We start from the raw sequence: 15,059 nt of genomic DNA on the forward strand, positions 1-15,059 counted from the left end.
ACGCAGTGGGAGTGGGGGTGGGGGTGGGGGTGGGGGTGGGGGTGGGGGTCGGAGAGCCATCTGCTGGCCTCTGTGGTCACAACCATAAGGAACGCAAAGCAGTCAGTACCTGGTTTCTGGATCAAGGGAATCCACAAGTTTTTTGTCAGCTAGCAATTTTTGCAGACTTCGATATAATTCCACATTTGTGTTCAACCTAGAAAAATTACAGATGGAAAAAAAAACCAATTAAATGACTTTCTCATACCTTGTTTTTAGCGTTACATTAAGAGAACTGTGTGACATCCTAGCATGCACGCGCCCAGAGACCAACGTTCTGGGGGTTGGTTTTGTCTCTTCGTTTGGAAGAGAGAGAGCGTCACCGCCGTTAGAACAGAAACGGGGAGTCCGTCAGGCGGGGATGTCAGGGTACTGAGGGTTCTGAAAGGTAAGAGGATACATCTGAAGCCACAACCAGCAGCTGGAACCAGAAGAGCAGTCGGGAGGGAGGGCACGGGAGGAACGTAGCTGGCGATCTGAGCCCGCTGCCATTGAGAACTCATTCCGTTAGCAACAGGCCAATGGCCACTTGTCTTTTGGTCTTTTTAGTGAGAAAGGAGCGAGGATGGGAGGAAGGATGGGCACAAAGATTTTGCGGTTCCCGAGTGAAGAGCCTAGAACCTGGGTAACCTTTGCCCTCCTGGGCCAGAGTGGCAGGCCCACACCGCCGGGAGAGTTCAAGGACACGCCCTCGAGCTGCAACACCAAGCCCACCGCTACTCTGTGACCTCGGGCAAGTTATTTGAATCCCCCCAGCTTGTCCGACTTCAGGTCACCCTAAGGGTTAAATGACATGCTACGTGTGGAGCACACACTCCCCACCCTAGTGGACAAACACTAGCCTTGCCAGCCTGCCCTTGCCCCCACCCCCACCCCCAACAGCAGTTTTGCCCTCAGCCCGGGTCGCCATCCCACAGTCAGGTCCTGAGTCCTTCTTTCCCGGACGCCAAAAAGCCCTGGCACTCTCGGGGCTAAACAGTGAACTGGTTTGGCATACGATCTGCTCCCTGCCTGGTAGGTCCTCTGGGAAGGACAAGGCGGTAAGAACCATCAGCCAGTCGGTACTCAGGAACCCGAGGTCCCCAGTCAGTGCGTAATCAAACACCTGCAGCTTTGTAGAAATGGAAGGGTTTCTGTTGCTGTGTTCTCACCGGCCACCCCAGAGACCGAGGGGACTGAGGCTCTCACCGCCACTGGGAGGATGCTCGCCCAGAAGGGCAGGCATACCACGGCCCCTGCACCCGGGCATCACTCCCAGGAAACCGGGAGAAAACCGACGTGGGCGCCTGTCTCCCCCAGGCCCGCTCACCCTACGGGCCACCGCGTGTCACAAGGACAGGTTTAGAGACAGCCCGCAGTGTCCTCTCTTCAGCGGTTTGAGCCAACGTCCCACGTGACGTTTTGTGTCCTAAGATCCTGCGGTAAGGTCTCTAGCCTACAGCTGGCATCGACTCTAAACGAACACACCTCATCTCAGGCTTTTATTTCTGCTACTGGAAATAGATTCTTCGAGGATCAACGGAAGCAGTTAAGATAGGACTCGGTTCAGGGCGCCTGGGTGGCTCAGTCGTTTACGCGTCTGACTCTTGATTGGGGCTCAGGTCGTGACCTCACGTTGGTGAGTTGGGAGTCCCACATCGGGGGGATTCACTTTCTCGCGCGCTCTCTCTCCCGCAAAATAAATATATGTTGAAAAACAAACAAACAAAAAGGTACAGCTCAGCTAGACCAAAGGAGAAGAGAAGCCCTGGCGCTGAGAATGGAGAGCAGGGCGGGGAATGGAGCGAAGGCTGCGAGTTCGGCAGGCCTCGGGCGGTGGCCAGAGTGTGGCGCCCAGGGAAAGACTGGCGCACGTCTGCAGGATGAAGGGAGGACCTTGCCCGGGTCCTCAGGACAACGCTCGGCTACAGGTCATGGCTCCCTTGTGGTCCCCCCGCAAAACGCGGAACCCACATCCACGAGAGCGGAAGCGCATCTAGACTCAGGCCCGATGCAGCGTTCAAGGTGGCTCAGGCGGGCACCCGGCCAGCTCCGACTCGTTTCTTGGGACCTTTCGCTGCACGAGGCGTGCTCTCTCCCAAGGAGCCCCCCGGTGCCGCCCCCGCCCCGCGCCGGGCGTCTGGAGTCGGCGGCGACCGGCTTCATCTCTTTCAACCTGCCGCGGCGAGCAGCAGTGGCCACAGGAGATCCCAGGCACTGTCCCCAGCAGAGCAGGTGACGCTCCGCGGGGCGCAAGCAGCAGGTCCCCGTCCAAGCCGGGAGGCCGCCGCGTCCCCGCCGGGCGAGCCGCTGGGCGGCGACGTCAGCGCGTCGGGCGCCGAAGAGCCTTCGGTACCGCGCGGCCCAGCTGGGGGTGGTTTTCGCCAGCGCTGCCGAGCCCTCGGGAGCGGCGCGAGGCCTTTCGAGGCCCTTCGGGGTCACCCGAGCCCGCTCCGTCACAGCCCCGGCCCGCCTCGGCCCTCCGGGCTGCCTTTCTGAGCGCCCTAGACCCTCCCCGACCCCGCGCTGGGGGCCTGCAGGGCCGCTGGCGTCCAGACACGGAGAGACTCTGACTCAACGCGGCGACGACGGCCACCAGGACGGCGGAGCTTTGCTCTGTGCGTCACGCGACCGCGGTGTGAGCCCGCCTTCCGCGCAGCAGACGCGAGGCAAAGCACGTGACCGCCAGGCGACCGAGCGAACGGTGAACGGACGGACAGACACGGGGCCACGCCCCCGCCCCCCAGGGCAGCGCAGACCGTCCCCTACCCTGCGGGCGGGCGGGGGGCGAGCCCGGCGGACAAGCGTCCGAAAGCGCAGATCCACAAAGCCGCGTCGCCCGAGGCCGCAACGGGGGCGGGAGGGGGGGACAGAACATACTTTTCCACCGCGGTGCCGATGCTCGTACAGGCTTCCTCCGCCGCCTCTCGGAACGCGGGCTCGGGGTGGGCGATTTTCACAAAATCGGCCTAATGAGGAAGAAAGACAAAACCGAGAGGGCGTGTGACGGCAGGCTCTCCTCCGAGATCAGAGGGCAGAAGGGACACCCTCCGCCGTCGAGTCAGCCCCTTGGCTCCGACCCCCGCGTTGCCATTCCTGAGCTGTTCCTACCCGAGTCCGGCGAAGCGGCCTCTTTCTCAACGTGTTTTGAGTCCCCGGATCCAGTGGGGATCGTGCCAGAGAAAATACGTTCACTGGCCTCCTTTTAGGAAAGCCGTTCTCCTTCAAACGTAAACGCCAAGGAAATTCTCCCTAATTCTGTAGTTCAAAAGAAGCAGAATTTTTTTTCAAATACTCTACAACTTTCTGGCTAAGATCGTTTGCGGTGCGCTTCTCACACGTTAACCTGGCTGCAGAGAACAGCTCTTACAGGCTTCTCTTTTTGTGTTGTTTTAATTGACACACAGCACAGTTTTAAGACTGATTTAACTACATTCTAGCCTTTGTGCAGAAAACAAAGGCACATTCTCTCTTTGCAGGCCTTTTAATAAAAATGGATTCCTACTCTTACCTCCCGTGACTCACAATCACCAGGGCCTGCAGCAGCTGCTACGCTGACCTCAGCATGTGTAACTGAGCTACGCTTCTTTCTACTTTTTTAATGAAGTCACGTAAAGTTAGACTTTAGTTTTCACGTTGATTGCAGTGTACTTCAAAAGAAAAACGCAAGGGAACTACAAAATATCACGGATGTTCCTCGTTCTCTGAGAAAAGAACATGTATGACTATAATACGACATAAAATCACCACAAGGTCAAAGTTCCTAATTTTATTATTAGTTTTCAATGTAAAAACATTTAAATCCATAGTTTTATACATCCGATGTAACAATGAGATAACATTAGTGCCTGAAAAATTAGCTATGTAGAATTTACAATTTGTACAAATTACTAATCTACACGTTACAGAATTTACCATCAATATTAATTTCAAGATACTGGCATACATTTTAAAATTCATCTGTAATACTGATGAGGAAAACAATACTGTTACATAGGAAATGTATTAAAAAAAGAAAAAGAAAGCGAATGTCCATTTGGTGGCAAATCATAGTTTATAAAATCCTTGCCCTATTATGGTATTGATCCTACTGGCAGATAAAACCTTAAAACTTCAAAAGGAAGAAGGTTCGAGGCACCTGGGTGGCTCGGTCTGTTAAGCATCCGACTTGCTTTCGGCTCAGGTTATGATCTCATGGTTCATAAGTTTGAGCCCCACATCAGGCTCTGGGCTGACAGCACGGAGGCTGCTTGGGATTCCCTCTCTCTCCCTCTCTCTACCCCTTCTTCACGCTCTTTCTCTCAAAAATAAACATTTAAAAAAGAAAAGGCAGAAGGTTCTTTGACTTTTTTACTCAAAGATTTCCACATACAAGTCATATTTAAAACTTTTTAAATGAGGGGCGCCTGGGTGGCTCAGTCGGTTAAGCGTCCGACTTCGGCTCAGGTCACGATCTCGCGGTATGTGAGTTCGAGCCCCGCGTCGGGTTCTGTGCTGACTGCTCAGAGCCTGGAGCCTGTTTCAGATTCTGTGTCTCCCTCTCTCTCTGCCCCTCCCCCGTTCATGCTCTGTCTCTCTCTGTCTCAAAAATAAATAAACGTTAAAAAAAAAAAAATTTTTTTTAACTTTTTAAATGAGATACTACTATACCTCATAATCATAAAAAACTTTAAAAACAGGACAAGCTACGGGGCAGAGAGTTAAGATCTCTCAGTGAGGAGCAAAAGCAAAACTGTGGGGAAAAAAAAAAAATCCTAGACCACCACTTAATTAAAATGCAGGCTAAGACAACAAATAAACCACCAACGAAGACATAAAGCCAGTACTTGATTGCACATAAGTGAAATTCCCTGACAACTATGTCCCTTTGCAGATTCCATCGGCACAATTACACGGAGGAGGTGTGAGGGGTCCTGGGGCAGTGAGTGCCTCTCCCTTCTCCTCCTCCACCCAAAGCATTCGCAGGGCAAACCGAGACCCTATAAAACCGAGAAGTGACTTCCAAACATGCGAAAAACAAAGACGGGGAGGTGTTATGCTGGGTGAAAGAGGTCATTTTCAAAGGGCAAGTGATTCCACTCATCTGACATTTTAAAAGAGGCCAACTGCGGGAGGGAGAACAGGTGGGTAGTTGCCAGAGGCAAGAGGGGAGGCCTGGGCAGGACTATACAGGGGCTTTTGGGGGGTGATGAGATGTACATTCAGCACGATGTACCCTAACTGTGGCGGTGGCTACGTGAATACGTGAGTTAAAATTCACAGAACTACTCCAGCCCCAGAGAGAAGCCAATTTTGCCAAATGATAATTTTAAAAATAAATCCTTTTCAAAAAGCTAAGTGACACTCCAACCTCTCCAGGTAAGGGAGACCTATTCATCTGACCTAAGCAGCCAGCCAGCCAGGAGGAGGTTCAGAACAGCGGGTTGAGGGCTTGAGTTCTACAGCCAGAACGCCTGGACTCTGAGCCCAGCCCCACCACCTACTGGAGGGTGACCTTAGGCACATCGCTTAACCTGTTACTGCCTTTCTTTCCTCAACTGAAAATGCTAAGAAGGTTAGTTCAGTTAACCCAGGTAAACCTCTTACCAGGGCCTGGTGCCTCATAAGATCTAAAAAAAAAAAAGCTGGCATCGGAACATCAGCTCCCTGAGGCCAGAGACCGTGTGCGTCATGAGCCGCATTGCCAGTGCCTAGAACAGAGCCTGGCACGTGGTGGGGGCTCGACACTGAACGCATGTGAAGGGAAGGCAATATAGAGTCTGATACGAAGTAGACAGGCTCAGGAGGGTTCAGTTTTGGATCACGTGCGCCACTCTGACGACGCGACTACTGAAGACGTGGCTCTTTAGGGCAGACACACGTGTGCCTTCTATCTCAGCAACGGGCTTCTTCGCGAAGAGACGGAGGTATATGTCTGTTTCAACTTCAAAATGTGAAAAAAGGAAGGCACTAATGCAATCAGTTTCGTATCCAAATCTTAGTTTTCACCGGGAAAGACATTTCTGAAAAGGGTGATAAAAACTGGCTTTTCATAGGATTAATTTTACTGTCATGTGCAGGTAAATGTCCTCTTAAAATTCTCGTAGAAGTGTTTATGAGGAATCTTTGCCATACGAGTAATCATTGTTTGATGATACATCACGTGCTATTTTCGTAACTACACGTATTAAAGTACAAGTTCTACATGTCACCCCTTCCTCTACATTTTTCCCTTCCTAATGACTTTCTCCCATGAGAACAAGCGTCTTACCAAGTCGGCCACCCTGCACAAGGAATCAGAGAGCTCGTCGAAAATGAGCACGGTCTGGGGCCCAGGTGCCACGGAGCACACGCGCTGCACAAGCAAGTCTGCCTTCCTCAAGGCATTTTCTTGGGCGACCCGAAATCCTTCTGGGGCACTGAGCTCAGGAACTCCAAAAAGACCCTGCAATCCAGAGAACAGTTCCCATTTGTCACTAAAAACACGATATTTCGGTGTTAAGTGTAAGTCCTTTTCTCAGAGAGGAAATCTCGGTTTTCACTGGTGTATCACATAATACCATGTTCACATTTCCCACGTCATTCCATAGATTAAACGACACCTGTTTTAAGAATGTGAATGTTTTTTCATTTTTAATTATTTCATACAAAACAAAAATAGAACGATACAGGTTCAACACCCAGCTCAGCCACTACTACAGACCCTACCTCATAGTTACAAGGATTAAATGAGATGATACGTGTTTTTAAAGCATTTCAACACTGCCTGGCACGCAGAAAGCCATTTAATAGATATTCGCTGTAATCATCATTAGCCATATGACCTCGGTTGGCCTAGTTCTCTCTCCTCCTGGGTCTAAGTTTCTCATTAAGCACGATGGGGATGACAGTACATATCTGACAGCATGGATACAGGTATACCAGATTAGAAAGTATATGTAAAGTCTTCTGTGGACGCTGCTGGCCATTGGGTCCAGTCCAGTACCTAGAACTAAGTATTCCACAACTCAAGATAGAGAGAATGAGTTGAGCACATAGACACTTCAGGAAGATTTAATAAGCATGTTAAAACCAACTCATTGGCTGAAAGCAGCAAATTTTATACTTTCCGAAAGCATTTCAGCATCTTGATAAGGACAAAGATCACTAATCCAATGGGAATGACCATCCTTTTCTACCAGTTCAAACACTCTCGTTCCAGCACTCAGGAAGGCAGGATAGAAAACACAAAGCATTTACTATGCATTTACTGCACGCCAAGAGAATTCTGTACCTAATATAGGTTCCCTCATTTAAATCACATAATCCTAGTGCAGGAACCATCATTCTTCTTTCACACATAAGGAAACACACTTTAAGAAGCCAAAAAAAAAAAAAAAAGTTTGAGGTCATTAATTGTGGCAAAGACAGAACTTGAGCCCGCTTCGTACATCTCCAAAGCCCACGCTTTTTCCATACTTCTGTATTGCAATTTATCTGTTTGAAAGTCTCTCCTGAGAAGGCAAAATCCTAGAGGGAGGAACTGCTTTCATCATTTGAACCAGCTGCCCAGCATAGTGCCCACCACATGGGCAAACTCGTGGACGAGACAAATTAATGGACCAGCGCTTAACTCTGTAGTTTAACTTTGCAGATGACTAATATGTTGATTTTGGAAAACAGCAAGAGGTAAAATTTTCAGGACTGATAAGGCCTACCTTTTCTGCAAGAAGGGATGCGTGAAATTAACCTCTCTCCAAACTGATTAAATAATGAAAAAAATAAAAGACAGTTGTGGGCAGAGCAGAATCAGGACCAAAACCAAATTAGATTCTCTACACTGATTTAATTTGATTCAAGTACAGACTATTTTTCATTTCCCAGCACACCTCTCCACACTGCTCTTGGGAATTCTAAACCTCAGACTACTAGTTATGGAAATGATTAAAAAAAAAAAAAAAACTACATAAACCTTTGTGGTTTTGTGTTGTTCTCGTTTAATCAAAAACCAATTCAGGTACCTGAAAATCTAACGACAGTATCTAAACTCGTGATCTACAAAAAAAAAAAAAAAAAAAAAAAAAAGCTAAAATTAGTTCTATTTCATCCACCCAAAACCAAACTTACTTTTTTCATCTTTCTACTCAATACCTATACGTGGTTGTTCTCCTCTCACCAAGTATGTTAAGACCTTATTCTGGTATTTACCCCTATGGAAGTTGGCCAATTTCGTACAAAAATATTTTTAAAAGTCAAAGCTAATGGCAGAGATCAAATAAGAAAACACTCAAATCAGTAAGCTCACTGTTAACGGTATCCTAGGCTCTTACAAGAAAGGCAATGGTACAGATAATGAAGAAATTTAAAAGGCAAACATAAAAGTAACAACCCGAGGAGGGTAAAAATCCACAAATGTAAAGTACAACAGGAATAGAAGGGTAAATGCCTTTCAAGCGTGCCTTCCTTTCACCTTTAACTCAGACGTTCGGTAAATATTGACTGCCCACGTAACACCAGACACCTGCTGCGTGTGTGGACGTAGCAATAAACAGGAACCAAAGAATTCAGTCAGTGACTTCCCGGGGGAAGAAATCAACGTGATCAACGCCATCGCGTTATAGGAAATTAGACGGTTCTCAACAGTTTTTGTGTTTTATAACAAGAAGAGCCCAGAGCTTTGGAAAAAATTTAAACCGGCATTTCGATCATCGCCGGCATCAGTAATTACACGGAAACTTGACGCCGCCCGTGAGCTGCAGGGCGAGGCGCCAAGGCACTAGGGTTGGGTTGGGGCAGAAGCGCACTTCAGCTGGGGTTGGTCCCAGTGTGAGGCGAGGGCGGGACCCGGCAGGCGGGATTCACCGCCACCGCCAAAACGAACTATTTTAAGTGCACGTGGAGCGAGGGCTCACACGAGGCAGGTCCCAGGACCCACATTCTGGGGGGCAGGACCCCTAAAGGCCGCCCCGCCCCCCCTACACCAGCCCCTCAGAGGAGGTGACGGGCAAGGTCACCGAGAGCGCACACGACACCCTACTGTACAAAGCGGGTTGGCTGCCCGGCTCCTCCCAGACCCAAAAGACCCGGCCCGGATCCCTGCTGGGCCACGCGGGGGGTCCGAGGGGAGCCCCCTCCCGCGCCGCTCACCCGGCGCTCGCCGAACAGGTCCAGGCGGCGGCCCTGGGGCTTGACATTGAAGGCGGCGCCCACCGGGGACCAGCTGGTGCTGACCCCTCGGGCGCGGATCCTGGCTCCGAGGCCCCTCGAGCCCGCTCGCCCGGGCCACAGAGGCGCTGCCCGGGTTCCGAGCCCGCGCAGCCTCCCGGCGCCCAGCATCTCGAGCCCAGAGCAGCCCCTTCCCCCGCCGCGAGACCCCGCCCCTGCACGGCGGCTCCCGCCTGGAGCACGCGCACCGCGTTTCCAAGGCAGCGGGCCACGCCGCACCACGTGACGCCAGCGCTTCCGGGTCGGGGCTCGAGGCCCTCAGAACGTGAGCACGTCGGAGTCCCGCGAGCAAGAGCGTCGCTCCGCCGCCTTCACGGCGGACGCCGCGGTCTTGCGCCCCCGTGTGTCTGGAGTAAAGAACGGCCCAGGTTTACGCTTCCCTCCCACGTGACTCGAGCGAGGCGGGCGAAGTCTGGCTGCAGGGTGAATTCTTCCAGGAGGGGCAGCGAACGCTCGGCGACGGCCGCCTGAGTGCCTTCCCCGACGCGACAGCACCGGTGACGCTCCTCGACTCTATCGGCCTCCACCCTAAACGAAGGTCGAAATTAAATCTACGGTATGACTGCACCGCATGGTTGTGTGGAACCGAGTAAATTTACTGCCAGTGAGTCTGCACTCAGATTTTGGCTGGTAAAATTGTTACGATAATTAATCTACAGTGTACATTTGCAGAGGGACGATTTCGCCGCACTTCACTCAGCCATAGGGGAATGAGAAGATTTGGGGGCAGGAGGCAGAAAGGAAACTGCGACTTGGGGCTTAGGATGGGGAGTGTGGGAAAGGGCCGGGGGCCCTGACAGCCTTGGCCTCCCCTAAATGAACGGAAATCACACGACAGGCGGAGTCGGGCCGGGTTCTTGTCCAGGGCGGGAAGCTTACCCTCGCTAAACTTCAACGCCCTCGTCTGCAGAAAGGGAATCGTGCCAGGTGCCTGCCTCCTGTACCTTCCGGAAGTGCGTGCAGATTAGGTGAATGAGTTCACAGCGAGGTGTCTTTGTTTCCAGAGGCTTCTGTAGGTGGAGGGAGAAAGATGCCACGGTTGGGGAAGGGAGCGAGGGGAGGGGAGGCTGCCAACGGCACCCTCACATTTTGCCTGGCTTCCTCCCTGCAGACACCTGCCGGTCCCTGGTCTATTTCAGGGTCGAGCCGGGCTGCAGAGTGGCGGATGCACGTGGGACGGGCCCCTTGACAACTGACGCTTCTGCAGAAGTGGAGCCGGGGGTGCGGGTGTGAGAAGAGGCCCACCTAGGAAAGCGAGCAAGAGGGGAGGGCTGGCGACCGCCGCCTCCCGCCAGCGCCTCGAAACACGAAACACGGCCTCAATTTTATGCAGGAACTGGATGCCGCCTGATGCGTTAAATCGGTGAGCGCAGAGGGCATCGACGGCGGTGGCGAGCTAGAAGGAGGATTCCTGTGACTTGTGCAGAGGAACAAGAGCCCGAGTGGACCTTTTGGTTCCGGGGCAACCCACAGGCACATTTTTCTGAAACCGCTTTATTTGAAGTCGTTCCAGAGCTTTATCTCCCCTGAATGTTTGGGCTTGGAGTAAAACTGTTCACTTGAGCATTGCCTGTTGGGTTTGATCAGTCCTAAGAGCCTTCTGGAAAGGCCCAGAAAGCCAGAAGGTGAAGCCAGGAGTGGTACGTGCGTCGTACAGATCGCTTCTAATCCCCCTTCCTCCCTTCGCCTGGGGGGTAAAAAAAAAAAAAAAAAAAAAATTAGTTTCAAATGGAGTTTGTTTTCAGTTTAGCCTGGCAGGGAGAAAAGCCCCAGTTAATCGTGGTACATAACAATTAAAATTTAGCTAAGACAAGCAGTGTAGCAAACCTATACGATTCTTTACAACTTAACTATAAACTGTATTTCATTATGCATGTACGGTAAGTTGTGATTTCATTTTCTCCTGATTTTTAATCAAAGACTTCAAATGACTTAAAATCCCCAAATTCCTAACTCTGTGTTAATATCTCATTATTGGCAACCGGTGGCTCTTAGGGCAGCCTACCCCATGTGGCCGACCTAATGGCCATATAGCAGACCCTTACAAAGATGTCAAATGTGTCGTGTAAAAAAGAAAATTCATCAGTATATTACCAATATATTTGACCAACAAATAAATAAATAAATAAATAATAAAAATATATATATATATATTTGACAAAAATGCTTTTTCATTTTTTTCTTAAAAAGGTGCTTCAAACCTGAGAGCCTTCCTTTAGCCCAGAATGATTTTCCTACAAGGATCCCCAACCATTGTAATGCAACATTTAAGCCTAAGAGTGTCCTGGGGTGGGGGTCGGGGGTGGGGGTGGTGACAGCTTGTCCCAAATTAACCAAGTGTCTTGGGTCTCAGAGAGCCTGGCATCGTTAGACTGTTCAGACCTGCAGCCCAGATTCACAGACCAATGAAAAATAGTCACAAATGGCGGATTACATGCGCCCACCCCTGCCAGTCCAGCTTTATCTTTTGAAATCCTTTAAACTATGCTTTACATCCCATCTTCCATATTTCATCAAAAAAAAAAAAAAGAAGAAGAAGAATTTTATAAAAGCTTGTATCCCATGTGTGGTCATAAATGTATTTTTTTCCTTATGTCTAGCTCAGCGTATAAAGTTGGGTTCCTGAATAAGTCAGCACAGGTCGCCTCCCGATTCAGCCCTAACAAAACCAGACTTTACACTGGGGAGAAGCCGCTTAGATTACTACAATTGAAAAAAAGCCAGAGAGGGGATCCTGGGCTCAGTCAGTTGAGTGTCCGATTTCATCTCAGGTCACGATCTGACGGTTCATGAGTTTGAGCCCCGCATCGGGCCCGCGGCTGTCAGCCCAGAGCTCGCTTGGATCCCCTGTCCGCCCCTCTCTCTGCCCCTCCCCTGCTTGCTCTCTCTCTCTCTCAAAAATAAACATTAAAAAAAGCCAAAGAATAAGGACACTCTGGCTCAGTAAATAAAGTGATCAGTCCCGCTGTAGCTGAGGGGAAGGAGGACAGCAAGGTGGGTACAGGGGCCACAGTGCAAAACTGAAGGAGACACTCAGAGTCAGGGTCAAGTGCATGCCCGCCAGCACCTGAAGGTGAGCCCCTCCTTCGATTCTGCACCCAGGGCCCCTCACTTGCTTCACCCCAGTCCTGGCTCTGTTCTAGAAGAAATAAGTTAAGGAAGGCCAATCAAATACCTATAAACAGAAGCTATTTCTGTACATTTCCCAGATTTTCCATAAGCACCGAGCAATTTTTCAATCCTTCATTTTTACAGACTGCTGCCTGCTTGTAATGATCATTTAGAAAAAGCCCCACTTTCCCCAGGGAATGAAGTGTGTTGACTTGGGGCATGGATAGAATGGCCCTAAGTCCCAATTTCTAGTGGCCCATCCTGTCAGATAAACTGGTCCCAGGCTGCGATTTGGGAAATAGCATGGCTTGCATGTGCACTGAACTTTCATCCTTTTGCTCCTTTATCAGTTGCTGTCAAACTCATGGAAAAGTATACGAGGGGCACCTGGGTGGCTCAAGTCAGTCAAGCGTCCGACTTCGGCTCAGGTCATGATCTCAGGGTTCGTGAGGTTGGAGCCCCGTGCCGGGCCCTCTGCCGTCAGCGTGGACCGTGCTTCAGATCCTCTGTCTCCCTGTCTCTGCCCCTCCCCTGCTCGCACTTTCTCTCTCAAAATAAACAAATAAACTTAAAAAAAAAAAAAGTATATTGAGTTAATGGAGGGCTATGTAATACTTGCAGAATATTAGAGGCTTGGGACCGTGTAAAATGATTTCAGTCAACCACTGCTGTACCATAGGAGACTGGAGCACAGAAGAGCGGAATGACGTACCCACTGCAGGTTCCTTGGTCAAGGCTGGAACGACAGCCTGTACGTCTCGATTCTTCGTCTTGGGCTTTTTCCGCTATAATCACGCTGCCCCCCTCCTTAGGTCATAGACTCCTCAACGTTCTTTTAGACTCAAGCCGTGGTAACAATGGCACTCACAACAAAAGACCTGCGTCAGACTGGTTGAAACAGAGAATAAGGTGGCTCACGCAACAACCTAGTCCAGAGGAATCTCTGCCTTCAGGGACAGCTGGCTTTAGGGGTCTTAACAATGTCATCAGAACCGGCTCATCTCCAGCCCTGTTTGGCTTTGTTTTCAGGCTCTACAGGTGAGCTAAATGGCTGCCAAGTAAAGTCCTGACGTCGCCTGAAGATCTTGCCCTTCCCCACCCCCCCAACAGGCCTTCCAAAGTTGCAGATTGCATGCCATTGGGTCTGATGGGATCGGGCACCATTTTGGAAATAGTCCCCGTGGCCAGAAGGTACTCTTCTTACTAAATAGGTCTGAATCCCATGTCTACACAGAGTGTAGAGTCTACACCCTTTGAAAGACTTGTCTGAGGGTGCACATCAAGACCAGACAAGCGGGAGGCAGAGGGTGCCCATCTGAACAAGAATAGCCACTGTGGCCTAAAACGCAACTTTCTCCTTACCTCGTTTTCTTAGTAAATTCACCTGCGTCCTCCGCTTTCCGCTGTAACTGTTTGGTGTCTCTGTCCAGGAACCTTTTCCTTTTGCATAGCTCCTTTAAAGTTTTTATAAGGTAATGGGGCGCCTGGGTGGCTTCGTTGGTTAAGCGTCCAATCTCGGCTCGGGTCATGATCTCACAGTTCGTGAGTTCAGGCCACGCATCGGGCTCTGTGCCGGCAGCTCGGAGCCTGGAGCCGGCTTCGGATTCTGTGTCTCCCTCTCTCTCTGCCCCTCCCCCACTCATGCTCTGTGTCTCTCAAAAATACATGTTAAAACAATTTTATGAGGTAAATAGTGAAAAAAATCAAAAGGAATTCACCCTGCTGTGTTTTGAACTTGTTTGAGACCTGTGATCTCTTTTTTTCTCCCTTTTGGAATGGGACTGTCTATCCTGTGCCTTTCCCACCATTGTATTTTGGAAGCAAATGATGTGTCTGGTTTCACAGGTTCACAGAGGCAGAGGGATTTTGCCTCAGGATGATCCATGCATTAGCTCTTACTTATAACTGACTTAAAGGAGTAAGATGATGAGATTGGGGACTTTGAGCTGGCGATTTTTAGAGGAGATTTAGAGTTAGCATGGATGCTGACACTGTTAAGACTTTGGGGGATGTTGGGATGGGGTGAGTGTATTTGGCATGGGGGAAGGTCAGGAATTTTGGAGGACCAGAGCAGCCTATAATATGTTGGATCGTGTCTCCCCAACAGATACGCTGAAGTCCTAACCCTTGGTATCTGTGAACGTGACCTTACTTGGAAACAGGGTCTCTGTGGGTGTACTCAGGTTAAGAGGAGGTCATATTAGATTAGGGTGGCCCCCTAATCCAAATGACTGGTGTCCTTATCAGAAAAGGGAGGTTTGCACACAGGCAGACATAGAGGACGGACGGCCAGGTGAGGATGGGGGTAGAGCTTGGAGGCTTCCGCAAGTCGGGGAAAGTCTGGGTCTGCCAGAAGCTGGAAGGAGCCAGGTAGAACCTTCCTCAGGGGCTTCAGGGATACTGGCTCTGCTCATACCTTGATTTAGACTCCTAGCCTCCAGCATCGTGAGACAGTTACTTTCTGTGGTTTTCAGCTCCCCCGTTTGTGGTGCTTTGTGACAATAATCCCAGGAAACCAGTACAAATTCGAGCCTGGCAACTGGTTTCATAAACAACTATTTGTTGACCTAAATGGCGATTAAAACCCAAGCTACCAAATGAGCAAAGTGTTCCACAGCTTTCCGGAATGACTCGTCACCAGCTTACGCCTTGTGTTGGCTACGACATGGAATGAGCACTTGAATGCTTCCCGGTGTCCCCAGAAATTCACATGAGGGGTAAGTCCTGACGCGGCTCCTTCAAGAACT

The 15,059-nt window shown here is 50.2% G+C and overlaps 1 protein-coding gene and 1 long non-coding RNA gene across 7 annotated transcripts in view; one reads left to right on the top strand and one right to left on the bottom strand.

Annotated features, from left to right (window-relative positions):
• LOC122215613 (mitochondrial intermediate peptidase) overlaps window positions 1–9,319 on the bottom strand; it is a 163,413-nt gene extending 154,094 nt beyond the window's left edge. For all 6 annotated transcript variants that reach the window (XR_006200489.1, XR_006200493.1, XM_042931418.1 and 3 more), the window contains exons 1-4: window positions 9,124–9,319; window positions 6,269–6,442; window positions 2,899–2,987; window positions 110–196 (exon numbers count right to left, since the gene is read on the bottom strand). Coding sequence is in view for 4 of the 6 variants with exons in the window: in XM_042931418.1 (XP_042787352.1) it covers window positions 110–196; window positions 2,899–2,987; window positions 6,269–6,442; window positions 9,124–9,312 (539 nt within the window). In the remaining 2 variants the exon portion in view is untranslated. The remainder of the gene's footprint in view (window positions 1–109; window positions 197–2,898; window positions 2,988–6,268; window positions 6,443–9,123) is intronic.
• A 293-nt stretch (window positions 9,320–9,612) lies between these two features.
• Window positions 9,613–12,847, top strand: LOC122198760. The gene is made up of 3 exons (XR_006193154.1): window positions 9,613–9,757; window positions 10,535–10,841; window positions 12,663–12,847. It is a non-coding gene; the product is annotated as an uncharacterized LOC122198760 (long non-coding RNA).
• Window positions 12,848–15,059: the final 2,212 nt, after the last annotated feature.

This window comes from Panthera leo, chromosome A1 (genome assembly GCF_018350215.1).
Source record: "Panthera leo isolate Ple1 chromosome A1, P.leo_Ple1_pat1.1, whole genome shotgun sequence".
Lineage (NCBI taxonomy): Eukaryota > Metazoa > Chordata > Mammalia > Carnivora > Felidae > Panthera > Panthera leo.